The sequence below is a fragment of the Hylobates moloch genome, unplaced genomic scaffold (genome assembly GCF_009828535.3).
Source record: "Hylobates moloch isolate HMO894 unplaced genomic scaffold, HMol_V3 SCAFFOLD_1, whole genome shotgun sequence".
Classification (NCBI taxonomy): Eukaryota; Metazoa; Chordata; class Mammalia; order Primates; family Hylobatidae; genus Hylobates; species Hylobates moloch.
Genome location: NW_026652276.1, coordinates 35261470 through 35288486, shown reverse-complemented (window position 1 = coordinate 35288486; position 27017 = coordinate 35261470). Strand labels below are relative to the sequence as shown.

The window sequence follows — 27017 nt, the reverse complement described above, 5'->3', positions numbered from 1 at the left end:
TATATATATGTATCCTATTAGTTATATTCCTCTAGGGAACCCTAATAAACTAATCTAGTCATACTTACCCTTTTCTTGTTTTTCCTACTTGCCTTTTTCTTTCTATTCTATTCTAGTTCATTGGGGAAAAAAGTCTGGTCTCCTTACTGTTTTCTTATCAATTTCATTCTATTTCAGTGAGAAAAATGCTAGTGATTAAATTGATTTCATTAATCACTATATGTTTTTTACAATCCACCTAAGCTTATGGTAATGTTTCACAAAATGTGGAAAACACTGTAATTGGTTATATTTGATTCTATGCTTATTCAACAAATGGTCTGCAAAACAACCTTAAATCAACTCCATTTTCTCTCTTTTATCACAACTAAAGTACTTTAATCTGCATAAGCTTATGATTTATTCAGGTAGAGGTCTAAGAACCTGAAACTGTAATTAGCAACTTAAACTGTTCTGATTCGAGTAGTCTCAGGAATACACACTCTACAATTTGGCTTCTCTTCCTCCACCTTGGAAAACTGCCATCTCCTTCATGACAGATCTTACAGTTTCCCTCAGTTCTCACAAGGGGCTTGGTGCCCTCAGATCTCAAGTGTTGCTTAACACCAGTTGGGCCAATGCAATAATAATGCTGCCACTCAGATATCTAGAGAGACACTGTCTAGGTGGGACTGAGTTCACCACGCTTGTCAGAACAGTGATTTGGGCTGTTGATAATCCCTTACAGGGCTCATGTTACAGTTGGATTAATTCTCTAAGCCTGACTCCATCTATTTTGTGCTTTGTCCTGAGGACTAAGCTCCGATTTTTTTATTTTGCCCTAATTCCTTTCTTTTCTTTTCTTTTCTTTTTTTTTTTTTTTTTTTTTTTTTTTTGAGACAGAGTTTTGCTCTTGTTGCACAGGCTGGAGTGCAATGGTGTGATCTTGGCTCACCACAACCTCCGCTTCCCAGGTTCAAGTGATCCTCCTGCCTCAGCCTCCCGAGTAGCTGGGATTACAGGCATGTGCTACCACACCCAGCTAATTTTTTTGTATGACGGGGTTTCTCCATGTTGATCAGGCTGGTCTCAAACTCCCGACCTCAGGTGATCTGCCTGCCTTCGCCTCCCAAAGTGCTGGGATTACAGGCGTAAGCCACGGTGCTCGGCCACCCAAATTCCTTTCTAAGGGGTCTGGAGAGTCATGCCCTATAAACCATAAATTCTCACCAGATGTGTTTTATTTAACCCTGTATATCGTGACTTACTTTCCAATCTGACTCTGCCATAACAAGGAAGAAAATCAAAATGCTTTACCCCAAAATATATTTCCTTGCCATACTTTGAAATTGCCCTGCAAAATGTCTTGTGGGAAAAATCCACATTCTATAGAGAATCTCCTCTTCCTTTTGTTTTCCTTCCTTCCTCCCCAGAACCAGGAGATAATCAATGAAGAGCCAGGCACCCTTCATAAGAAACAAATTATAACCTGCTCTCTCTGAAGTCGGCTATCTGAGAGCTTCCTCTGCACATTAAAACTTCATTTCCACAATCCTTTATCTTAACCTAAACATTCCTTTCTACCAATCCCAGGTCTTTAGACAAACTTCACCGATTGTCTGCCAGAAAATGTTTAAATTTGCCTATAGCCTGGAGGCCCCCCACCACCCCCTTTGATTTGTCCCGCCTTTCTGAATGAAACCAGTGTATTTCTTAAATGTATTTGATTGATGTCTCATGCCTTCCTAAAATATATAATACTGAGCTGTACCCCGACTATCTTGGACATATGTTCTCAGGACCTCCTGAGGGCCGTACCATGGGCCATGGTCACTCATATTTGGCTTGGAATAAATCTCTTAAAATATCCCACAGAGTCTCTTTCATCAACAGTCCCATCATCCACCATCCACCAGTCATACTGCTAACTAACCACTCAGGTAGACAACAGGTGGCCCCTACCTACATTTCCAGCTTCATCTATCCTATATGCATCCGGGAGACACTGTATTCGGAAGACATGTACATCGTTGTACAGTAGATCTCCAGACATTTTTCATATTCCATGACTGAACTAGCTCAGTTTCTGAAGAAATGCCCATTTTTCTTTAGCCATCTTATATCCCAACTAGATTTCAAGATGTAATTAAATTTTCTCCTTTATACAAGGCTTTTTCCTTTTCATGTGTTTTTAGACTATTTATTAAGTACTTTTCTTCCTTTTGACCTGTCTTGCTTTGTTTTTTTAAGTCATTTAATTCACTGTGTGTCTTGGCATTTACCTTTTCATATTCTCATGACTCCTTTCCCCTGTGAGCGGGGCCATCACTTCCTTATTGTGCCCAGTGTCTCTCACAGTGACCAGCAGATAGAAGGTGCGCAGTGACTATCTGGTAATTTTCTCCGAAGACTTAAACAGATTTTAAATATAATCTTATTTTTTGAATATAGGATGACTTAACTCCCACTTTATGGTTGGTGGGTGATCAAATTTCTTTCTTTGCAATGTAGTGTTAACTCTTGAATAAAAAGGGCAGTTTAAAAAATTGAGTGTAAGTGTACCTACCATCTGAGACCTGTTCTTCCTGGCTGTCATCTGTGATGAGTAAGGAGATCCTTTTATCTTTTTTACGTAGTTCAGTTTCTGAAATCAGGAAATTAAGTATTCCATTAATTGAAGAGATTAAACAAGCCTCACAGAAGAATAATCTCATTGATATGTTAGTAACCAGAGACCTCCACACTGTGAGATTCTCTGATTTTGAAATATCTCGAAGAGTGCTTCTTTGCGGGCACAAGAGCCAAAAGTGACAGAGTTAAGATCAACCAAACACACACACACACACACACACTCACACTCACACACACACAAACCCCTTGACCTTTGTTAATAAAAACACAGCATAAAATCAAGTCTTTTTTTTTCCTGTCACAAAACTGTCTATAATGCAAGTATATATGGGACAGCTAGGACTAACTACAAGTCAATGGAATCAATTTTAGAATGACTGCTTTGTAGCCCACTCCCATGAAATGAATTTGAAGCTCTATTCTGCCTAGTGCAGGAAGCCACACAGAGGGCCTCTAAATTCTGAGAATAAAAGAATTTGAGTTAAAATCAACAGCCAATTGGACTTCTACATATCCCTTTGTGTCTGCACTTACACCTTCCTGCCTCCTCTGGTCTTTGGTTTGGCCCACTCCTGGCGACTTGGCCATCAGCCAGAACCTCATCTGAATTCCCAAACCCCACCCTCTCTGTGTCCTTCCTCCCCAGCTTCCTGTACTTTCACCTCACTCAACCCTCTCTGGTCTGGACCAATGGCACCCACTCTGTCCCCTGCAGTTTATTTTGATCAGTTAGTCCATTCTGAAAGGCAGCAACTGTTTTAATTGGTTGGGATCTGTACCCATACTGTTGTTAAATAGTTTCAATATCCCCTTTGTTTGGACTTTTAAATTTTATTTCTATTTATTACTTCCTTCCTTATCCAATCTAGACCCCCATAGTCTATCACTTCATCTGCTTTCTTGCAATGGCCTTCAATTTCTTTGCCTCACCTTCTTCGTTCCCAAATGCTAAGTGAACTGGACTCATTTTCCACTCTCATGTTCAATGTGGATAACCAAAGTCACCTTAGCACCTATTTAAGGCACAGTAAAGCACGTGCACAAATGTGAGAAAAATAAAAACTCTTTGGAAATAATTTGCTACTCCAAATAAAGTCAACATGGAAAAACCCAAAATTTTGTTGGAATACATTGTGGTGTTATTTTTACTCTAACTGCATTTATTCTAACAGCAGGGGGTGGCAGTATACTCTAATATTTTGGAGTTTACTACAATCATGCATCTAGGTTTCTGCTCCTGCATCCAGGCAGCTGAGCATCTTTGCAACGAATCACACAATCGCACATAGCAGGCACTACAAATTAATGGTCCCTAACTTCCACAGAGCCTTTAGCTCTGAAAAAAATTATATTTTTTTCTGTGTTGTGTCTCTCCCTTCCCCTTAACAGTTGCAGTCATGTGTCACTTAATAATGGGAGATACATTCTGAGAAATGCATCGCTAGGCAATTTTGTTATCGCGTGAACATGAGAGAATGTACTTACACAAACCTAGATAGTATAGGCTACTATACACCTAGGCTACAAACCCGCACTGCATGTTACTGTACTGAATACTGTAGGCAATTGTAACCATAATGGTATTTGTGTATTTAAACATATCTAAATATAAAAAAGGTACGGGAAAAGAAAACAGCATAAAAGATTAAAAAATGGTACAACTGTATAGGGCACTTACCATAAATGAAGCTTGCGGGACTGGAAGTTGCTCTGGGTGAGTCAGTGAGTGAGTGACGAGTGAATGTGAAGGCCTAGGACATTACTGTAGACTACTGCAGACTGATAAACACCATGCACTTAGGCCACACTGAATTTATTTTAAAATTTTTTTCTTTCTTCAATAATAAATTAACCTTAGCTTACTGTATTTTTTTACTTTATAAGCTTTTATGTTTTTTAAAACTAACTCTTTTGTATTAGCACTTTGCTTAAAACACAAACACCTTGTACAGCTATACAAAAATATTTCTTCTTTATATCCTTTTTCTTTAGATTCTTTATGTCCTTTTATATGCTTTTTTCTATTTTTAAAAATTACTTTTTTCTTTTCAAATTTTTTTTTAAAAACAAAGACACAAACACATACTTTATTAGCCTAGGCCTACACAGGGTCAGGATCATCAGGAGGTCACTAGGCAAAACGAATTGCTCAACTCCATTATGTTATGGGACCATGCCACGGTTTGCCACAGTTACTACCGGACTGAACGAAGGAGGATGAATGTAGAAATGAAGACAAAGAAAAAAGGATTTGTTTTAAAGAAAAAGAAGGGGTCAGGGGAAGAAGAAGGGGGCTCCTTGCTTCTAGTGAGCAAAGGCAGCCCTGAGCTTCTACAGCCCTTCATATTTATTGGGTAGAAAGAGGAGGGAGGAGCTAATGGTTGGTCAGCTGCTTGACTGATCACAGGTTCACATTATTATTGCTAACAGGCTACAGGTGTGCCTAATCACAAGAAACAGTGCGCTTGGGGCGTGACTGCCCTCAGCATTCCTTCTGGGCGGTAGGTGCAGTTTGTCAGTTTGCCAACATTCTGCATTTATGAGAACAGTTTGCTGTTTACTCATATAGCTTCCAGTGGTATACTGAGTTGATCACGACCCTCACTCTTTGGGCTTGCGACAGGACCACTGTGGTATCATGCCGTCTTCCATTGACCAAAATGTCGTTATGCGCACATGCCTGTATTTCAAAACTTCATGTCCTTCCTTAGAAGCCCAGCCTTTCCCTGAGTCCTTGGCCCTCAGGACCTGGTCCTGCTGCCTGTTTTGTTCCTTATTCCTCCATTCCACACACTGACTTGCATCTGCATCCATCACCTTCTCCCCTTCCCTCCAGCCTCAGCAGCAGAAACACTTTCAGTTTGGAGCTGACCCTGTGCTCTGGCACTTGAGTTCTACTCGAGCAGAGAACCCTTCTGCTCACTCCCCGTCTATCTTCACCCTCTCCTCTCTAATAGTAGTTAAACGTTAACATCCAACCATCCAGATATCTATCCATTTCTTTGTATTTTTGGATATGTATATCATGCACATGGAACAAAATCCAAGAGGCACAAGAGACTCTGAACTGCAGAAGTCTTCCCTCCCCCACCACTCAGGTCCTCCTCTGGGAGGTCACTACAGTTATCAGTTTCTTCTCATTACTATCAGTTGCTGACAACTCTGTGTCCTCACGTCCAGCCCAGAGCTCTCTCCTGGGCTCCAGAGATATGTGTCTGTTACCCACCAGAACTTTCACTTAGATGCCTCTTGAAAGTCTGCTCCTTCTCCTGTATTCATTACATTAATTGCATCTTCCCAATCATTTTCATGACTCAGCACACATAGTAAGTGACAAAGACGAGAGGCAACCAGCTTGGGGACTCCAGCTGCCCCAGATTCTGCCCCCAGGACTGACGAGATCAAGAGTTCTACACACTCAATTCATTTGTGGCCCACCGTTTGGGAAGTTCTGCCTCAGATAACACCACCATCATGTGTTGAGATGTTGAAAACATCAGGGGCATTCTTGACTCTCTTGAGCACTCTCTTATCCTCAATGTCAGATTGGTCAAGTTCTGTCAATTGTATCTCTTGCAAATATAGCTCTTTCCCTATATCCCCACAGCCACTGCTTGCTTAAGGTCCTCATCATTTCTCCACCTGCAACAGAGCTAGTCTTCCTGCTTCTTGTCTCTCCCCCTCCAATTCATTCTTCCCATTGCAGACAGTGATCATTTAAAATTAGAAGCTGCTCCTATCCCTCTTCTGCCTAAAATCCTTCATTGGTTTTAATAAGGCCTCTACTTACCTTCTGGCCTCCTGACATTCCTCAAACTCTATTTTCTAGATAAAGCAAATTGGCAGTTCTTCAAAAGTTCTTTCTTTCTTCTTTATCTTTGAATGCGTTGCTTTCTCTGAATTGAACAACTCTCCCATTTACTCCTACCATGCCCCTGACTGTTGGCCTTCCTTCCTCTTCATAACTCAGTTTCGATGTCACCTCCTCCCAAAAGCCCTTCTATCATATCAGAGTCCTGATGGGGCCCTTCCCACTGCTGTCATGGTACATGGCACATTCCTCTGGCCCACAGCACTGAGCACGCCAGCTCCAGAGTGACACTCTGGCCCCTAGCACTGAGCACGCCAGCTCCAGAGTGACACTCTGTTCCCTAAGGCTAGGGTCCTTCCTTTCTACTCTGGTCTCATTTCTGCCCTCTCCATTGCACAAAATTGGTCTCATCAAAGTCACAAATGACCTTTTCATACATCCATTGGGTATTTTTCAGGTATCATTTTATCTGACATGCCAGTAGCATCTGACAGTGTAGACCAGTCCTTGTTCTTGAAACACCCTCTGCCTTCAGGTCTTTTACGTCATCAGATTCCAGGGACTTATCCTGACTCTCTGACCACCCCTTTCTCATTGTCCTCTGTCAGTTGCTCCTGTTCTACTTAACCATGACAGGCTAAGTTCCTCCAGGCTTTCTTCTCTTACCTTCTCTCTAGACAATCTCCATCATACTGATAGCTTCATTTCTATTTATGAGGCAACAACTCCCCATTTGGCAACTGTAGTCCAGATCTTTCTGAGCTCTAGGAAGTATGCAGTTCTCCATGTGACATTTCCATTTTAGATATCACACAGGTATTTCAGAATCAAAATGTAAGAAATGAAACTCATGCTTTTTCTAATCTGGCACCATGCTTCTTCCTTTTCCATCCACAGGCGTGCATGCACACACACACCCATACACACACACACACACTCCTCCCACATTCTCATATTTTTTTTCTCTCTCTCTCATTCTTTTACCATTTTCCCCTTGTCAATAGTAAATCTGCCCAGTTGCTCAGCCAGAAGAACTCTGGGATTCACCAAAGCCAATCAGATTCATCAGCAAGTCTTGATAATTCCACCTCCTAAATATCTCTCAAATTTCTACTGCCTCTGGTCTTGGCTGTATGCGCTCCCCCCCAATACCAGTCTTTCTGCAAACAGCCTTGCCTTATTCCAGGCCAGGATGTTTTTCAAACTAATCCCACACCTGACCAGGTTCTCTCCATCTAGAAATCTTCTGTAGCTCTCACATCTACTCCTCATGGCTGTATCTCTCAGCTCCATCTCTTCTGGCTTTGGCCACATGAGCTTTTCCACAGTTTTTCCAAACAAGTTGATATGTACTTTCCTGCTTCAGTTTCTTCCCTTCTATCTGTAGGCATAAGCTCTGACAGCATAGCAGCCAGCATTTACTCCTCCCACACACCACAATTGCAGTCGTCTATATAATGTGTGGCCAGCCCCTTGATGGACTGCAGGTTCCCAGAGGGCAAGATCAGGTCTATCTCATTCACCTCTGTATTTCCAGCTCCTAGCACTGGCTTATAGTTGGTACTGCACACACATTAGCAGAAGGAAGGAATATTGGGCTCCAAAAGACACTTGACTAAAGCCCTTTGCATAAATAAATTGATTTATTTCTACATGTATATATCCATACCTAAGATGAGATCATCTTTAAGGCAAAGAAAAGATGTCAGCCCTCCCCTATTTCTTATGAGTGGAGAAAATATCAATAAGAAAAATAAGCTTATTGAAATTTGTTGGCTTTTAATAAAGTTATCTAAAGATAAACCTGGTGTTGTGGGTTGAATTGTGTTTCCAAAAAGATATGTTGAAGTTGATCAGGCGTGGTGACTCATGCCTGTAATCTCAGCACTTTGGGAGGCTGAGGTGGGTGGATCATGAGGTCAGCAGTTCGAGACCAGCCTGGCCAACATAGTGAAACCTCGTCTCTACTAAAAATACAAAAATTAGCTGGGCATGGTGGTGTGCACCTGTAGTTCCAGCTACTCAGGAGGCTGAGACAGGAGAATCGCTTGAACCTGGGAGGTGGGGGTTGTGGTGAGCCGAGATGGAGCCACTGCACTTCAGTGTGGGCAACAGAACAAGACTCTGTCTTAAAAAAAAAAAAAAAAAAAAAGATATGTTGAAGTCCTAACGCCTGGTACCTATGAATGTGATCTTATGAGAAATGGAGTCTTGGTAGATATAATCAATTTAAGATGGGGTCAGACTGGTTTAGGGCAGGTCCTGAATGCAATGACTGGTATCCTTATAAGGAGAGAGAAAGAGAGATTTAGAAACACAGACACAGAGGAAAGACAGACATGTGAAGAGGGAAGCAGAGGTTGGAGTGATGCAGCAACAAGCCAGGAATGCAAACACTGCAACCCAAAGCTAGAAAAGGCAAGAAGGAATTCTTTCTCAAGTCTTCAGAGAGAGTGTGGCCCTGCTGATACCTCACATCAGGTCTTCTAGTCTCCTGAGCTGTGAACAAGTAAATTTCTGTTGTTTTTAAGCCATCCAATTTGTGGTAATTTGTTATGGTAGTCCTAGGAAATTAATAAATATGATACCTACAACATTTATAGGATCATAGTGTTCATAAGTTGTATTTTCTTTAACATTCTTATGAGATGTTTTATTTCAAAGGACACATTGAACTTAACAGTTTATTTTGTCATTAATTTAGTTTAGAAATGATAAAACATAAATGAGAGTTATTCATATTAACAGTGATTCAGTTATAACAAATATTTTAATACTCTTTTAATAGCAGTCCAATAAAACATCACATCTAAGAGCTTACCTGATTGGTATGGCTGAAAATGTATCTGGTCTCCAAGTGCAACAAGTTTCTCCTGTTGAAAAATTTAATAATCACAGAATTAAATGACCACAATTCCTAACTTAATTATCCTTTTTTTTTTTTTTTTTGAGATGGAGTTTCGCTCTTGTTGCCCAGGCTGGAGTGCAGTGGTGCAATCCCAGTTCACCACAACCTCTGCCTTCTTGGTTCAAGCGATTCTCCTGCCTCAGCCTCCTGAGTAGCTGGGATTACAGGCATGCGCCACCATGCCCAGCTAATTTTTGTATTTTTAATAGAGACAGGGTTTCTCCATGTTGGTCAGGCTGGTCTCAAACTCCCAACCTCAGGTGATCCACCCACCTCGACTTCCCAAAGTATTACAGGCGTGAGCCACTGCACCCGGCAACTTAACTATTCTTTAATAGAAAAACATTTTGATTCTTCATTTTTAAATAACGAACAAATATTTTTAACATACCAGAAACTATGTAACTAAGTGAGTAGTGTTCCTTCACTGATTTTTTTCAAACTTTTATCATCTCATTATTTTTAAGAATTAAAAAAAAAAATTTGAATCCATAGTAAAACCAATGTATGCCTTGGCCTAGGAGAATCAGTTTAAGGTCATTATCAAGTCAGTCCCCTTGCATCCATTCTGACATTACCTGAATTAGATCATTTGTCATTCTGGTCATTATTTGTTCACTTATTGCAACATCTTTGAGATCTGTAAGAACCACCCAAGTTCCATTCTCAAATTTCACAGGCATAGAAAAGACAATCCCTTTAGGAATACCAAACTGGCCTGCAGTGAGCAAACACAAAGCAAAGCAATACAGCAGAACTTAGAAACATGCACCTTTTCTGTTAAGCATTGTAGAAAAGGACAGACATAATACAGGATTTTTAATGATAATGATGGAATTAAATTTCTCGGAATTCTTCTCCAAGGAGGACTGAAACACTCCCTCTACAAGGATTGACTGAGCAACTATCCAAGTTCTAACAATTCTGCCATCTGTATTTATCTGACATCCAGAGGCTAATGCAGTCTTTCTCTTTTGAACCCCATCTGTATTCTTTTTGTCTGTCTGCATGGCTTTTCCCTGGACCCCTATGCAGCCCATGAGCCTAAGTCATTTGTCCATCTGGCCTTCTACTCTTCTCACCTGCTATGGCACTCACACAGCCAGAGTATGAAGAACTGGGAAGGGAAAGGAGGGGAGGCAGGAAATTTGGTTATTCCTTTGCAGCCCCCAGTTTGCCATGTATTTTGGTGTGTGTTTGCTTCATGTGGGATGATTTCCTTTACATATTTCTATATCTTAAGCAGAAGCCATCCTTCATTTAATAACACATTTAATTTCTTTAAGATATACAGAAATACTTACATTTGGATGTGCTCTAAATAAAAAGATTGACCATATTTATTACTAACTGAGCACCATTCAGACAAAATTATCCCCATTTCTGGTGCCTCAATCATATAAGGAAATTATTTCTGCCATCCTAGACAACAAAAATGTCACCAGGGCAAAAACAAAAACAACAAAGAAAACATTGAGGACATTCAAGAAACCAAGATCTAAAAGACTTTTCCTTAGAGAGCTTCCCAGGTCCTCAAGTAATGCTGTATTTTGTTTAATCTGTGAAGAGCTAGCCTTATGGGCAGACAAGGTCTGAGGGTTTACCTATTTGGTATGGTTTCAGAGAGACAAACAATGATCATTTACCCTCCTCCCCCAAGTACTGCATTGTTTATTTTTGAATATAATTCCTACAGAGATTAATTAAACTTTCTTTCTACAAATAAAGGTAAGGTTTTAAATGCCTATTTCCCTAAGGAGATAATTTGCTGATCTGAATTCACACTATGGCAATGTTCATGCACCTTAACTTCAATTGAACAAGATTCATTGAGTGTCTACCATATAAAATGCTTCTCCCGTGAAGATGCAAAGAGGTGGCCCAGAAAAAGCCTTTGCCCTCAGGGTGCCACCAGGAAGGGGACATATGCAACTAATCATACTATCAAAAACAGGCACACTATAATATTCTCTGTGATAGGGGAACAAAATGCTATGTGGGGATACAGAGGAGAGACAGAGATTAATTCTGACATGAGGGATTTGGGGAGATTTCCTTAACCTGCACTGGCATCACTGAAACAATAGGGAAGATGATGGTTCTACTCATAACATAAAGAATACAAGAGATGGAGCCAATTGGGAAGGACGACAGTACATTCAGTCTGGTATATGCTGGATGGAAGTGACATGACATCCAGGTGACAATGTTTCAGAAGCCAGAGCTTGGCAGAGAGGTCCAGGTCTGCAGGTCTGGGAGTGAATTAGCTTGCTAAGGGAGAAAGTAGAAACCAAAGGGAAGAGATGCTTCAGATAGACCTTACAGATGACAGAACAGCAGCTATTCTCTTTCCTGTTTTGTAAAAATGGTAGAAGTCAGTCCGGCGCGGTGGCTCACGCCTGTAATCCCAGCACTTTGGGAGGCCGAGGCGGGCAGATCATAAGGTCAGGAGATCGAGACCATCCTGGTCAACATGGTGAAACCCCGTCTCTACTAAAAATACAAAAATTAGCTGGGCGTAGTGGCGTGCGCCTGTGGTCCCAGCTACTCAGGAGGCTGGGGCAGGAGAATCACTTGAACCCGGAAGGCGGGGGTTGCAGTGAGCTGAGATGGTGCCATTGCACCCCAGCCTGAGTGTCACAGCAAGACTCCATCTCAAGCAAACAAACAAAAATGTAGAATTCTTCTGCATAGTTTTTAGCAGATTAAAACATTAGGGCTGTAAAAGTTTACATGCAGTATTTGTGGATGGAGAGCAACCTTTCCATATCCCCAGCACTGCCTGAGATCTGGGTCCTGAAGTGCCTCTCTCTATCCTGCCTTTGTGTCTGTGCTCCTATGGTTCCCTGTGCCCAGCGTTCTTTCCACTCTTGTCTTCCAGGTCAACACTCCTCATACTTTAGGCTTACTGTAGTGTCGCCTTCTTTATGAAGCCTGTCCTGGTTCCACCTGCTTCCTGCCTAGAATTGACCTTGCTTTCCCTTTATCTCTTGTTAGGAAAACCTAACAACATGATTTTGTTTATGTATCTGGCTCTTGTTTATTCCACTGTAGGTTTCCTGAAGGCAGAGGCCAGGTCTTAATTCCTATGTGTATTTCCAACACATCCATACAATATATTGTTGACTTTCTGAATGAATAATTGAATGAATGAATGATTATGAAATTGTAAAAGTCCAGGCAGCTTATGGAACATGTTAAGCTAGACGGGTGGGGACACAGAATTAGGAGCACGAGGCATAGAGGTTTTAAGATTTTACAAGATACAAAAGATTTTACAAGATAGAGGTTTTAAGATTTTACAAGATATGAAAAACCCAGATTTACCTTCACTCAATATTCCTAAAGATACAATCTCCCCAGGCGGTGAGCCATGGTACCAGTATTTCAATGTAGTGGCTATACTGTGTGCAGCCAAAATGCCTCCAAATTGTCTTCCTGTGGCGGTCAAGTTTTTAAGAATTGCCACAAATTCTCTTTTTACCCACTCACTGTAAGGAGAGAAAGAAACAATTTTACAATGGAGAGAGGAATTAAAGAGAAAAAGGATATTCCCTGGCTCAATGGAACTGGAACTAAGTATCAGAAACCTAATCCACCGTCAAAATAGAAAAACGACTTTATTTCTAGTGTCTTTCCTCAAGTGTCTTCAATCCTCATAAAAAGTCAATTGAAAAATAGTGAAATGTAGTGGAAAGGATTCCCAAGATGTCAAACTAAAAATATGATACTATAAATATGGAACACAGAAAAGTGGCTGAAAATGGCAAGAACCATTATTTTCATTACAAAGAATTGATCCTGTGTAGACACTATCTTGGAACCAGTAGTACCCTACACATTAAACAAAATAATTTCATAAAACATTGAATTACAGGTTGCGTATCCCTTAGCCTAAATGCTTAGGACCAGAGTGTTTCAGATTTTGGAATATTTGCATATACACAATGAAATATCATGAGGATGGAACTCAGATCTAAACACAAAGTTCATTTATGTTTCACATACCCCTTATACACATAGCCTGAAGGTAATTTTATACAACATATTTAATAATTTTGTGCACAAAGTGAAGATTGTGTAAATTAAACCATCAGAAAGCAAAGGTGCTGAATGTAGAATTTTCCACTTGTGGCATCATGTTGGTGCTCAAAAAGTTTCAGTTTTTGGTCATTTCAGATTTCTGATTTTTGGATTGGGGTGCTCAAGCTGGATTCACGTTAAGAATTAGGAAAGTAATTATGTTTTTATGATCTGAAGTCTAAATTCAGAGAATAGTCCAGCTAGTTAGCTTCTGCTAACCTTGCATGACACTGCTCTATGCAACACTGGTCCTGCCCAAGCAGCAAATGCAGAGGAATCATGCTTCAAAATAGTGAACTCGGGACACATCATCGCTAGGCAGGGGTGAAGTTCCTGTGGTCTGAGGAAGAAAAGGAAAGCAAGGGGCAATCAAAAGAAAATGCTACAACTGGGTAAGTGCTGTAAAGTTTAGAAAAAAATGCTTCAGAGGTGCTCCTTCCTGCTCCTCCTCTGCCTCATCATAATTGCCAGTGCTTATTGTGCAGACACAGCTCTAAGTCCTTTATTGGGAATAATCCATTTCATCTTCCCCAAGACCCTATAGGGAGGACCCTTATCATGTTACCATTTCCACTTTGCAGATGAAAAACCAAGTCACAGAGAGACTAAGCAGCTTCTCTAAAGTCACACAGCTACTAAGTGGCTAAGTGAGAATTCCAGCCTGGGTGGCTTGGTCCTAGGACTGTGTTCCTCACCACCTCTTGCTTCAGCCTCCTGCCACAGAATGCCCAGTCTGGCCTGTGCCTGCTCATCGTCTTAATTCCTTTCTTGAAAACATTTCAATTAATTTCAGCCTGGATAGATAGCTCTGTCTTTACACGAAGTAAGATTCCCTTATACATGCTTGCTTTAGAGATAACCTTAATTGAATATATGAGCTACTGAAGGATCTGAAATATAAAAATTCATAATTTCAAAATCAAATCAATTACCTAGTTGATATTCTGTGGAATTTTTTGTTTCTTCAGTAGACAGCATGAACAAATATGAGTTTAAACAATGCAAGTTATTTTTGTACAAAGATTTATAAGATGATTTAAAAGACTACAACCATTAAACATTTATTTTAACATTGTCAGTATGCTTCACTTAAAGATATACTGTACCTGTCAAAAATCAAATTTAAAACAGGGCGTGAATAATGGAGAGGTCCCCAAATGGCACTCTCATATCTGTACACTCTTGTTTTTCTCAGATCAACGTAATTATTTCCACTGATATTACCCCAAATGATCACATCCTTAATGTCTGTGAAGAATAGAAAGTTTAGAAAAATAATAATAATGTATATTAACATAAAAAATTACCTGAAGCCTATTTTTTGTTTGCGTGCATGTTTGTTTTAGGATTGGTCCTTCTGCTATAAAATGAATCTAAGTTTATGATTCCTAAAATTGTGCAAATTGTGTGGATCACCTCCCTAACTGTCATAGTTTGGCAGTTCCTAATAATGTTCTATGAATGGTATGGTATATAATTAAATTAAAGAAATAATGAAATGTTCCTTGAAAGAAACTGCTACTGAAAATTATTTCACTGGTGTTTGTCCTGACTTTGCTTGCCATTGAGAGAGAGAGAGGTGGAGAGAGAGTAAGAGGTCAAGAGAGGTGAGGGAGAAAGGACTTTTTAATATGCTTTGGTTTTTCACAAGGAGTTCTTGTTCTAGACTAGAATAGAAATTAGGGCAAATCATTTAACTCTCTGATGGGTTGCATCTCTGGCAAAATGAGGATATTGTAAGAGGACCCTGGGCAACATCTTAGTCAACAAATAGTTATGAATTCTATTCTATGTGTGAGACACCTCTAGGTACTACGTTTAGAAGAAAACAAATCAGCCCCAATCCTTACAACATTCTAGGGGTGGTGGGAAGTGGATGAGAAAACAACTATTATACAAAGTGATACATGCTAAGAAGTAAAATAAGACCATAATGGTTAGAGAGAAATAGGCATTGGGATTCAATATGATTTTATCATTGTTAACTATCTAGGAATGTTCTATGAAAACTTTAAATAAATAATTTTATTTACTTATTTAACTTATTTATTTGCCTAAAAACTCAATCACTTTTAAGTCCACACCACTTCTTACTGTGGAGATTAACTTCTTCCCTCCTCTCCTGTATAAGATTGCTTTTGTCTTCAACTAACAGAATATCCTACTGACTGGCTTAACTAGAACAACTACTTTTCTCAGGTAATTCATGGTAGGCAGTGACATGTGCTGGTTCAGCAGCTCAGAGATGTGATTCTCTTGGCCTTCCCCTCATGATCATAAAATGGCTGCAGCAGCTCCAACTATCAACCTCTCTCACACAGTTGTGTTCAAGTATTACCCTAACACAGTTGTGTTCAAGGGCAGGCAACAGGGAAAAGGATGGGGTAGAAGCTTCCTCTTTGCCTTTTCTCTTTTCAAAAAGTGAAATATTCTTCTCAGGGGACCCCAAATAGACTATATCACTCAACCACTCCTAGTTGCAATGAAGCTAAGAAAAGGGATGATTGTTTGAGTCTCTATAGTAGAGAGAGGCTAGCAGAAGAGAGCGGGAAACAGATTTTTGGTAGCCCACCATCGCTGTCTACTTTTGTCCTGTGAGATTCCTGCCCCCATCAGAATGATTCATGCAGTAGGAATAGCTAGTTCTCCCTCCACCACCCAACTTTCAGGGGAGTTAGTGATGTGAGGGGAGGGTGGGAGTCAGGGTTTAGAGCTCATAGGATCCCACATGGGGAAAATAATTCTTCGGCCAGGTAAGCATATGGTAGGCTTCCTTCCTACAGCCTAAAGAAGCCTTTTACTCGTGCTGGGTTTCATTTTTCTTATCAGCTTTGAGGCCCTTGATAGCTCTAAACATCCTAAATTATGCTACAGAAAATGATAGTGGACATCTGCTTTCTTCCCTCTTGGCATGAATTCTCCCTTCTTCTTCTTCTTCTTCTTTTTTTTTTTCATTAAGAGCATCTTGATTTTTCTTTAAATAACTACTCCTTCTCCAGTGTCAGTCCCTATCTGTCAGGTGGGACTGTCCTCATGCCTTAGGTCCACCTATAGGCATTAGATGCAGATTCCACCCACCCACTCCCTGTCCCTGGCCATGATGATTGATTTAGAGATGGGCATGTGGTCCAAGCCTGGACGATGAGTTTGTACTCCTTTTTGCACAAACAATTGGGACAGCAAGCCCTCATTCTCCTGGGGTACGTAAACTATAAGCATGTGAGTCTGGGATGCCAGTGGCCATTCTGCCAACTTTTAGGGCTGAACTGAGAAGGAGATCAACACAGAGAGCAGAGCAGAGGGATAGGCCAGCAGAGAGAGCATAGGTATGTCCTGGCACCATCATTTGAGCCCCAGCATCCGGCTATGTCTGAAATAAGAACTACCTCCTGTGTTTTTCAGTTATGTGGGGAAAAAAGTTCTCTACTTGACTTCAATCACTTTTTGTATTTTTTTGAGTCAAGGTCTTGCTCTGTTGGCCAGGCTCACTGCAGCCTCATGGTTCACTTGCAGCCTCAAACTCCTGGGCTCAAGTGATCCTCCCACCTCAGCCTCCCAAGTAGCTGGAATTACAGGTGTGAGCCATGGTACCTGGTGACTTCAGTTACTTTGAGTTGACTTTTTTGCAACAGAAGGGGTCCTGATGAGCCAATACGCATGGTCTGATAAATAGTGATTTATGAACTGAACTTAGGGGTTATCATGAATCTTGCTTTTCTGAAAAGGTTTGCCACCCTCTTGGCATCTAGAATAATCCCTGAATCATTTCCTTGGTGGTTTTTCTCTTTCATGATGTTTTGCTCAACTTTGGTCATTGCTGGCTGTCTCCTTGCTGCCTCGCTGACAGTTCTACTTGGACTCTGTCCCTCTAATGCCTTTTTCCTTTTACCAACTTTCCTCTATTTTTCTTTTTTCTGCTTCTCACATGCTTATTGGATTTGCATAGAGTGGAGCTTAGAGTCATGGTACCAGCAGACCCACAAGACAGCAGCTTTCTGGCTGAAAGCCCCCAACCTCCCTCAACTCCACACCCCACCCACACATACACCTTGTTTTAGATTCCTCTTGATGCTTTTCAGTAGTGTATCATAGACTTTCTGTGATAAGTCACTGTCTACACATATAATTATAAGGTTGATCACAGAGATAAAATAGAAAAAAGTTTTCATTTCCTTCTGAATAATTTTAGCATCAATTTGGTTGAGTGTTGTAGTGACTGTGGGGATAAAATACTAAAGATATGTATGCAAGAATACTGGAAATTATGATTTACAGAGTTTCATTGTAACAAAAAAGAAAATACAGCTCTGGCTATAATGTTAGGGGTTCACTGAAGCCTAATTGTCCTGACTGGGAACATTCTAGGCTCGCATTTCATTGTCTTTCCAATTTTGCCTGAGAGAATGCCTGGCATCTCCTTCCCTTCTCAATGGACACTGTTGCACCTGCTCCATCTAAGGGCAGAAGCAGCTAAAATATGTCCAATATTATCTCCCTTTTCAAATACAACAATCAATTTTCTGATCTAGTCTCATCTTCTCATCTTCATATGATTCTGGTATTTACCAGTTCAAAGATTAATAGGAACAGAAACTGATCAGATATCATAATCCTATTGATAAGCTTAACATCCTTGGAAATGTTTATTATGTGCCATACACTCTTCTTAGCACTTTAGGAATACATCTCACTGAATCCTCACATCAATTCTAAGAGATAGGCACTGTTAACGCCCTCATTTTACAGATGAGGAAACCGATGCACCCAAGACTAAATGACGGCTCAAGGTCATACAGGTGGGAGGTGGGGCAGAGCCACTTGCACATAGCTTTGATTTTTTTTAAAACACTAGTTACTTTAAGTGACTATTGTCTTGGGAAAAATGGAATGCGATGTGTCACATTATCACCTGAATAATATAAATTGTATCTTATTAAATATTTATTGATTTTTATAAAGATGGAAAAAGCCAGACACAAAAGCCAGTAAAAAAAAAAATGTTTGCACAGTAGTCAAATCACACAATAAGTTCTTTATGTCTGTTTTATACTTCCTATTCCAGATACTCAGAATGTTCCTAGAGGGGCGGTGTTCTTCCTAGCTGCTTTGAAATCATGTTGTTTCAAAATAAAAACAAAAACATAAAGAGACATTCACTCACATGAAGGAGCTGTCTTCAGTTTTCTGGCCAGTATGGCTTTCGCTTCACCTTCCACCCCCAGCGCCACGGCAATAATGTTGTGTGCAATGCGTGGGGCATATCTCATGAGTAAAACTGTCTTCAGGTTTACAAACGTTCTCCCTCCCACGATGACTCTGACGGACTCATGAGCATTTTTCTCTATCAGGTACCCGTAGAGCCTGCAGAGAGGCACCCTGCTTCGGAGGCAGTCCTCCAGAGTGAACACCTCCTTGTCGGTGCTGTCGTCCAGCACCACAATGACATGGGCCTGGCAGAAGGCCTCCTCCACCTTCGTGCAGATGGAGACACTGCGCAGGACGGGAGACGCCAGGTCTTGGGTCTCCACCACAAGGCTTTTGAGATGTTCTTCCGCCTGCTTGTTGTCAAATAGAGTTATGCTAATTTCTGTATGCATCCCAAACACCTCGCCGCTCGTCAGTATGGGAATTAGGTTGTAGCAGGCAGGAGCAGAGGCACTGATAAAAATGCAAAGCTGCATTGTGAATAGTTACATCCTTTGTCCCTTTTAAGCCTTTATTCTTAATAGATATTTCTGCATGTGCATCAATAGGGTGGTTTAATATTTAAATAAGCACACACATAGCTGCACTGACATTCTAAGGCTAGAAGTCAAAAGTAGAACAAAAACTTCTCACTACCAATCCCTTCCTCTGGCCATCTGAAATAAGTCCCCAAATAAGAAATATACCTGTTTATTAGGTTTTTCAAAGAAAACAGAATTCCCCCTATGCATAAATCAAAATAAAGAAACTGTATTATATTACTGTAATTATGTGTTTCTATTTCCTCCTAAAAAGATAAAGATATAAGTTTCAGTTAGCCATAGCTCTTTTTTAAAAAATACAACCTCATCTACACAATAATGACCTTTTTTTTTTTTTTTTTTTTTTTTGGAAAGGACTATCTTTTCCAAATTCTTACACAGAAAAATCCTTACAAAGATGGCAGGATCAACATAGGCTATGTAAGGTGTATCTGTAGCCACAATTCTGCAGTTGTCTACAGCTGTGACTACCAGCTGCGAACTGTAATGCCCGTCACGGGAAGTTCAGAAACGCATCTGGGCATTTCTGGTATTCACAGTGGGTTTGGGGAGGTGTATAACGGGGGTTTCAACAGTATCTGTACTGACTTAATTCTTTGAAACATCTAAAGAAGATGTGATAGTTATTAAATCTGGGTGATAGGATCATGGATGTTTATTGCATTATTCTCAACTCCTTTCTGTATTTAAAATATTTCATAATAACAATTTTAAAAATGAGTATATATTAGGATACACATGCACATATAAGCAGGAAAGTGCAAAAGACAAACTGAGGGGTGAGGAAAGGAGAAGAGGAGGGAGAGAGAGAGCAAGAGAGACAGAGAGACAGTGCAGAGAAAGAAAGAGAGAGAGTATGACAACAAAGACTGCATGTGCCCAGACTGGGAGCAAAGTGGAGCACACATGAGAAGGAGAAAAGCAAAAGGGAGCAAGGTGAGGGGAGTGGGGTTACAGAGAGGGAGTGGGTGTATAGAGAAAAGCCAAAGAAAGCTCTAGCAAGTGGGAAAGAGGGATAGAGCAACAGTCAGAGAGGGTGAGCTTCTGCAAAGCAGCCATGCTATAGAGTTGTTTTTAGACCAAGTGTATGTGTTTGTGTCTGTAAAATATAAAACTCATTTATGAGTTATATGGAGGATACAAACACACACACATACACACACACAGGCATATGTATATGTATATACATATAAGTATACATACACACAAATTTCAAACCTGACATTCAGGTATTCTTCCATCATGAAATTAATCCCATCTCATTGTCCTTTCTAAATATAAAATAAATCTCATGAATCCTGGGATTTGACTGTCCTACCTGGTGATCCAGACCTGCAAGGGGTTGATGCAAGTTTTCAGGGCTTCTTCCTCCTGCTCTTTTTCTATATGTGCCCCCACGTTCTCTTGAGCAATTACCATCATCAGCTCAGTCGTCATGCTAGAGGCGACATTGTAGTAAAGCTAAATATTGGGAGAGAAAAAGTCAATATCAGAGAACAGATAACTAGTTGAAATTGGCTATAATGGAAAGTTTTTGTTTAAAGTCAAAATACAATAAAAAGGGACATGAGAGAATGTCTCAGAAAGCAAGATATGTGAAAAATAAAATAATGTAAGAGAATTATCACTGTTAGAACAGATAAGTTAACTTATATACCTGGGCATGCTCCAGGAACTCATTATATCCTCCCAAAAGCAAACCCTTTCCTCCACGATCCAACAGCTCTCTCCAGATGATAGGGGAATTCTTGTGACTCCACTGATTCTTTTCACACACATCTTTTAGCCAATCCTGTTGAATGATATTCCAAGTGAAGTCATATATTAAATCTGCCTGGAAATTCAATTTAATACTTTAGAATTCAAACATTATAATACTAGGTTGCTTTTAATGTCACTACATACACATAATATAATTTAGATATCTTTAAAGAGTAAAATGTAAATATAGAAAATAGTGACGTTAGTAACAGATTAATTAGGTAAGAAAGCGTATTCTTAGGCCGGGCGCGGTGGCTCACGCCTGTAATCCCAGCACTTTGGGAGGCCGAGGTGGGCAGATCACGAGGTCAGGAGATCGAGACCATCCTGGCTAACACGGTGAAACCCCGTCTCTACTAAAAATACAAAAAATTAGCAGGGCACGGTGGCAGGTGTCTGTAGTCCCAGCTACTCGGGAGGCTGAGGCAGGAGAATGGCGTGAACCCAGGAGGTGGAGCTTGCAGTGAACCGAGATAGCACCACTGCACTCCGGCCTGGGCGAAAGAGTGAGACTCTGTCTCAAAAAAAAAAAAAGCAAGCGTATTCTTCAAATTAATTGACCAAATAAAGGTACTGAGGAGACCTGGGATGCAAGTGTTTAGCTTAAAGAGAGGTTACATGTTCCAACTCAACTGATTTTTTAAAAAATTCAACTAGTTTTGCCCTTATTCTTCTACACATGCAATATTTCCTGTCTTAGGGGCATATAAAATTTGATACTGTTTTTTAAATCTGTGAGTGTGGTTTATGTAGTTCAGACTAAATTAATAAGCTAAAAGTTATTTGGAGCTTTCTGATAATATCAGAAAAAGTTTAAATTATCATTATCTGATTTGTATAGGCTAGGCCTTCCAATGACAAGATCTGAGTAGAGTCAAATAGAAACATTTTTATCAGCAAAGTACATGGCAGCAGTCTTAAAAACCATGTCATTGGAGGCATGGGTAATGAGGCCACCTTACCAATAAAATCCTGGAAACTAATTTCCTTGCTGATATTGAAGATCTGCCTGCCTTTATCTCACTGAAAGCAAACAGTGCTGCTATGAGGATTCCAACATGGCCCCTCTAGCCACACCATAGCCAGACCAATGAAGTACTGGGCCCATGAAGGAAAGAGACATTATCCCAAAAAACCATCTTCACCCCGCAGAGCATGTTAATGTCCCAGCAGGAGCTGCGAGGGCACGTACAGGACTGGACCCTCACGGTGCTGAATCAACAGTGGAACATGAAGTTAGACAAGGGAGAATTTACTAGTATGAATCACTTTTCTGCAATTCAAGACTGTATGCCCTGGCAAGGACCTCAGAAGACAGGGACAACATGTTGCCAGACTGGCTCTTAGAAACTTGGAGAAAGTAATTAAATAAAATAGAAATGCCAGACTTCATGGAAGACAGTAGAAGAATGGATCAAAAGACTAGTGATGCCAGGTGTTGTGGCTCATGTCCATAATCCCAGCACTTTGGGAGGCCGAGGCGGGGGCAACATCTAAGGTCAGGAGTTCGAGACAAGCCTGGTCAACATGGTGAAACTCCATCTCTACTAAAAATACAAAATTTAGCCGGGCGTGGTGGTGGGTGCCTGTAATCCCAGCTACTCAGGAGGCTGAGGCAGGAGAATTGCTTGAATCTGGGAGGTGGAGGTTGCAGTGAGCCGAGATTGCGCCATTGCACTCTAGCCTGGGTGACAAGGGCGAAACTCCATTTCAAAAAAAAAAAAAGACTGGTGAACGTGGTACTATGGAAGGCTAGAAAGCCCGCCATTCAACCATGTTCTCTGCAAGGGACTGGAGGATACGACATGCACCTAAGTGATAAGGAATGCACTGGTGAGAGAGGTGCACTGAGAAGGGTGCACTGGTGTCACTGAGAAGCCCAGTGTGGCTGTCCATTCTAGGCCAAGGCTGTTTTGTGTTTGTTTTTTTTTTCTTTTTTTAGACTTCTATTTTAAGTTCAGGGGTACAAGTGCAGGTTACATAGGTAAATCTGTGTCATGGGGGTTTGTTTTACAAATTATTTCATCACCCAGGTGTTCAGCCTAGTGCCCATTAGTTATTTCTCGTGATCCTCTTCCTCCTCCCACCCTTCACCCTCCAATAGGCCCCAGTGTGTGTTGCTTCCCTCCCTGTGTCCATGTGTTCTTATCATTTAGCTCCCACTTCTAAGTGAGAATATGTGGTATTTGGTTTTCTGTTCCTGTATTACTTTGCTAAGGATAATGATCTCCAGCTCCATCCATATCCCTGCAAAGGACATGATCTCATTCCTTTTTATGGCTGTGTAGTATTTCATGATGTATATGTACCACATTTTCTTTCTCCAGTCTATCATTGACAGGCATTTAGGTTGATTCCATGTCTTCACTATTGTGACTAGTGTTGCAATGAACACATGTGTGCATGTGTCTTTATAAAAGAATGATTTATATTTTCGGGGGTGTATACACAGTAATGGGATTTCTGGGTTGAATGTTATTTCTATCTTTCTATGCTTCCACCAATAGTATATAAGTGTTCCTTTTTCTCGACAACCTCGCCAGCATCTGTTATTTTTTGACTTTTAAATAATAGTCATTCTGACCGGTATGAGATGGAATCTCATTGTGGTTTTGATTTGCATTTCTCTAATAACTTGTAATGTTGAGCATTTTTTCATATGATTGTAGCCAAGGCTGTTAAAGGACATGCTGCTACACACCTGAACTCTCTGGCAACTGAGATGATAAAATCCTGAAATAATAGAGGCCAGTGGGCAGTGCCAACCAGAGAACATTTATTGTGACAGAAGCACTACCAACCCAGCAGATAAGATAACTTAGCTGAAGACCAGACCAGTAGAGAGTGAGGGAAATCTATAATGGATGGTAGAGAAGAGAGGGAGAGAAAAGAGGTGATAAGTGTCAGTTTGGCCCTGAAACTATGAGCAGTGGAGACTATAGTTCATTTGACTATCCTTTCTCTTATCAAGTTTCCCCAGGGAAAGATGGCAACCAGAATCCTGGAGGAGCTGTTCCAAGACGGTGTGAACTGATTATAGGGAGCATGTGGATCCAAAAGGCACAACAGGTGGACTGTAGCCAGTGCTGTCATGTACACTCCAGGTTCCCCCTTCACAAATGAGGCACTCACTCTCCCAGGCCCCTGGTGTATTAGAGGCTGATGATAACTTAAAGTCTGACTCCATTCTCTGTCTAGGAATTGACTTCAGCCCAAGAAAATTGCCTTGCCTAAGGTTAAGTTCCTTCCCAGGGACAGCTGATATCCAATGGCTGGTTGAGGAGGGAGCACAAAAGCTCAGCTACCTTGCCTCAGTTTGGAATAGTTCTGAAAGGCCATCAAGAGTTCACTGTGGGATCCGCTAAGCCCTCTGTTGCAGCTATGTCGAAGTTCAATTTCTCCCTTTACCCAATCCTGCCACCCTCATTCCGTTTCAGAATGCTGTTCCCAAGACCACTTCCCAGTAAAGCCCCTTCACCAAAATCTACATCTCAATGTCTGTTTCTGGGGAAACAGAGTCCCAAAGAAGGGTATACCAAATAAGTCATTGGAAATCAATACCAAGGAGAATGAAAAGTTAACAAGTGCAGTGTAAGCTACCTGGATTCTTCAGGGGGTGCAGTCAAACTTATTCTACTTATTGATTAGGGTCTCATTTGTTCTACTAGGTATTAGGAAAAAAACATAAATATTATTTTGAGGCTGGTAAGTAGGGACTTGTTTTACTAGTATTCTAATATCACTAGTACATGAACAGTCATTACTAGAAGCCAATCTAATACACCAGTTAATATTTAATCAAATTAAAACACATTTTGTGCATGAGTGAGTTCAACAAACTATAAAGGTTTCTTACCTCCCAAACCTCAGGACGTTGTGTGATTTTATGTATCCGAAAATCAGGAAGATTCTTTTGTAAATAGTCTGCCAGAAGTTCTGTTTTAGCATAATATGGACAATCTGCTCTACCTAAAAGAGTTCAAATTAGCAATGTTTTCTTTCATCATGCAGAAATTATTATGTAGTTCTAAGTATTTGCTATGTAATTACAGAATTAGTCATAGTTATGATATAATTTGATAACATAAAGTTGCAGTATAAACTGCTATTACATAAACTTCTGATGTTTATTAGATTAATACAAATAAACTTCATAAGAGGTCAGAATCTTAAGTAATAAAATGTGGAAAGAAAAAAAACCCTACTGAATATTTATTCTCTTCTAGTAATATGCTAGACCTCACTTTCTCTAGGAGGCTGCTAACTACTACTAATTCAGCATGAATTAGTACTGATAATGAACTACTCATTAATGGCCACCAAAAGGTAAAGTTTGAAGTCAGGAGTGGTGGTAAAATCACTTTTAGATTTGATGTGTGTCAGGAAGTTGTGGGGGTGGGAAAGAAGAATCTGGGATAACTTCTGTTTTCTAGCTTGGGCAGATGATGCTGATCTTAACTAGAGAAAAATCATGAATGAGAAATTTAACTTTAGTCAAGTGCAGTTGGAGGTATTTGTAGTATGTCTAAGTGGTTATGATCAGCAAGTAGCTGGAGATATGTATATATATATATATACTCATACATACATATATATATACACATATACATACATACATATATATATATATGTGGGGTGCAGGTGCCATGTAAGGGTTTCAGACACACAATTTGTAGCAATAAACACCCAGGAAGTTAAAGCCACTACACCAGATGGAATTGGGTGTCTGATAGAGCAGGAGGGATGGGGCAAAATGCAGAGCCCTCTCTGTAGCATTCTTCCTCAGTTAAGATAACTTAACTCCTAAGTTATCAACCTGTCTGAAGCTACCCCTGTCTATCAGTCGCCCTGTCTAGTTCAAATCTATGGTTCATCTCTTCAAACCACTTTCTGGTCCATGTCTTAAATTATCTTTCTCCACTATCCTTTTGGGAAATGAGCGTGATAAAAGCCCCTTATCCTGGATGATCTCAATTACTTGCCTTTTCTGTAGCTGGGTCCTACCTGCTAGCCACCACTACAGAAACATGGTAGAACCAAGCGGAGGGCACCTTTAAAATTCATGGTCACCAGCTTTAATTGGCCCTCAACCCTGTGTGGAGATCCCTCTGTTTCCCTGATCAGCACTCTCTTCTGTTCTCCACCATTACTATTCCAGACTTTTTCCTCTTCCTCCAAATCTTTTCCTTCTCCCCAACATTCCTTTGCATTATCAGAACACAACAGACAACTTTGCTTTTTACTTTACAAAAACCAATCCAAACAAAACAAAATGGCATTAGTTTGGAAAATCTCCAACCTCCTCCATCACATCTATATGCCTGTCTGCATTTGGACTCATCCTTTCCTCCTTTCTTCATTTCAATGGAAGAGGAGTCCTACCTCCTGTCTAATCTAATCCCACCACTTATGCTCTGAATCCCACCCTCATCTGCCTTCATAGGAACCTTGCTTAGTTAATTATCCTCTCTTTCTAGAGTCTTGTATCTGTTTCTAATAGTCCCTTTCTGTCATATTTAAATATACTCAATATATTAAGTTTCTCCTGTCCTAAGAGGCAAAAAACTCATCTCCCCCTCTAGCTATTGCCTTTCATATGTCCTTTTTGATCAGAATATCTTGAAAGAGTCCCCTATACTTGCCATCCTCAGTTCTTCACTTCCATTTATTTCTCATCCACTGCAATGTAGCAGACCCCACAATTCTCTTGAAGGTCATTGAAGACTTCCATGCCACTAAACCCAATGGATACTTTCTGATCCTTTTCTTGTTGACCCTTGGCAGCATTTGCCACTACTGCCCCCTTCCAAGCTTTTGAAACACCTGCTATAGTGGGGGCATTCTCCCAGTTCTCCTACTTCTATGGTCACTCCTTTCTATCCTTTCCAGGTTTCCATTCCTTTATCAACCCATTAAAAGTTATCATTCTGAGAAGCATTTTGTCTTTATAACTTACATATTCTTTTTGGCCAATCTGCTTCATTCCCTTGGCTTCAAGTAGCAATCTATATTTCCAGCTCAGATCTATCTCCTTATCTAGATGCCTACACCCTCCTGTATTTTCCCATCTCCTTCAAAATGTCTCATAGGCACTCAG

At 40.4% G+C, this 27017-nt stretch overlaps 1 protein-coding gene across 4 annotated transcripts in view; it reads right to left on the bottom strand.

Moving 5' to 3' along the window:
• The window catches only part of MDH1B (malate dehydrogenase 1B), a 39879-nt gene that overhangs the window by 10593 nt on the left and 2269 nt on the right, over positions 1-27017 (bottom strand). For 2 of the 4 annotated variants that reach the window (XM_032754777.2, XM_058439234.1), the window contains exons 2-10: positions 24777-24889; positions 20817-20993; positions 20478-20620; positions 18574-19070; positions 14519-14660; positions 12657-12820; positions 9908-10047; positions 9243-9294; positions 2546-2623 (exon numbers count right to left, since the gene is read on the bottom strand). In XM_032754777.2, coding sequence (XP_032610668.1) covers positions 2546-2623; positions 9243-9294; positions 9908-10047; positions 12657-12820; positions 14519-14660; positions 18574-19070; positions 20478-20620; positions 20817-20993; positions 24777-24889 — 1506 coding nt within the window. The remainder of the gene's footprint in view (positions 1-2545; positions 2624-9242; positions 9295-9907; positions 10048-12656; positions 12821-14518; positions 14661-18573; positions 19071-20477; positions 20621-20816; positions 20994-24776; positions 24890-27017) is intronic. The other 2 variants (XM_058439241.1, XM_058439244.1) reach the window with 1 other exon arrangement.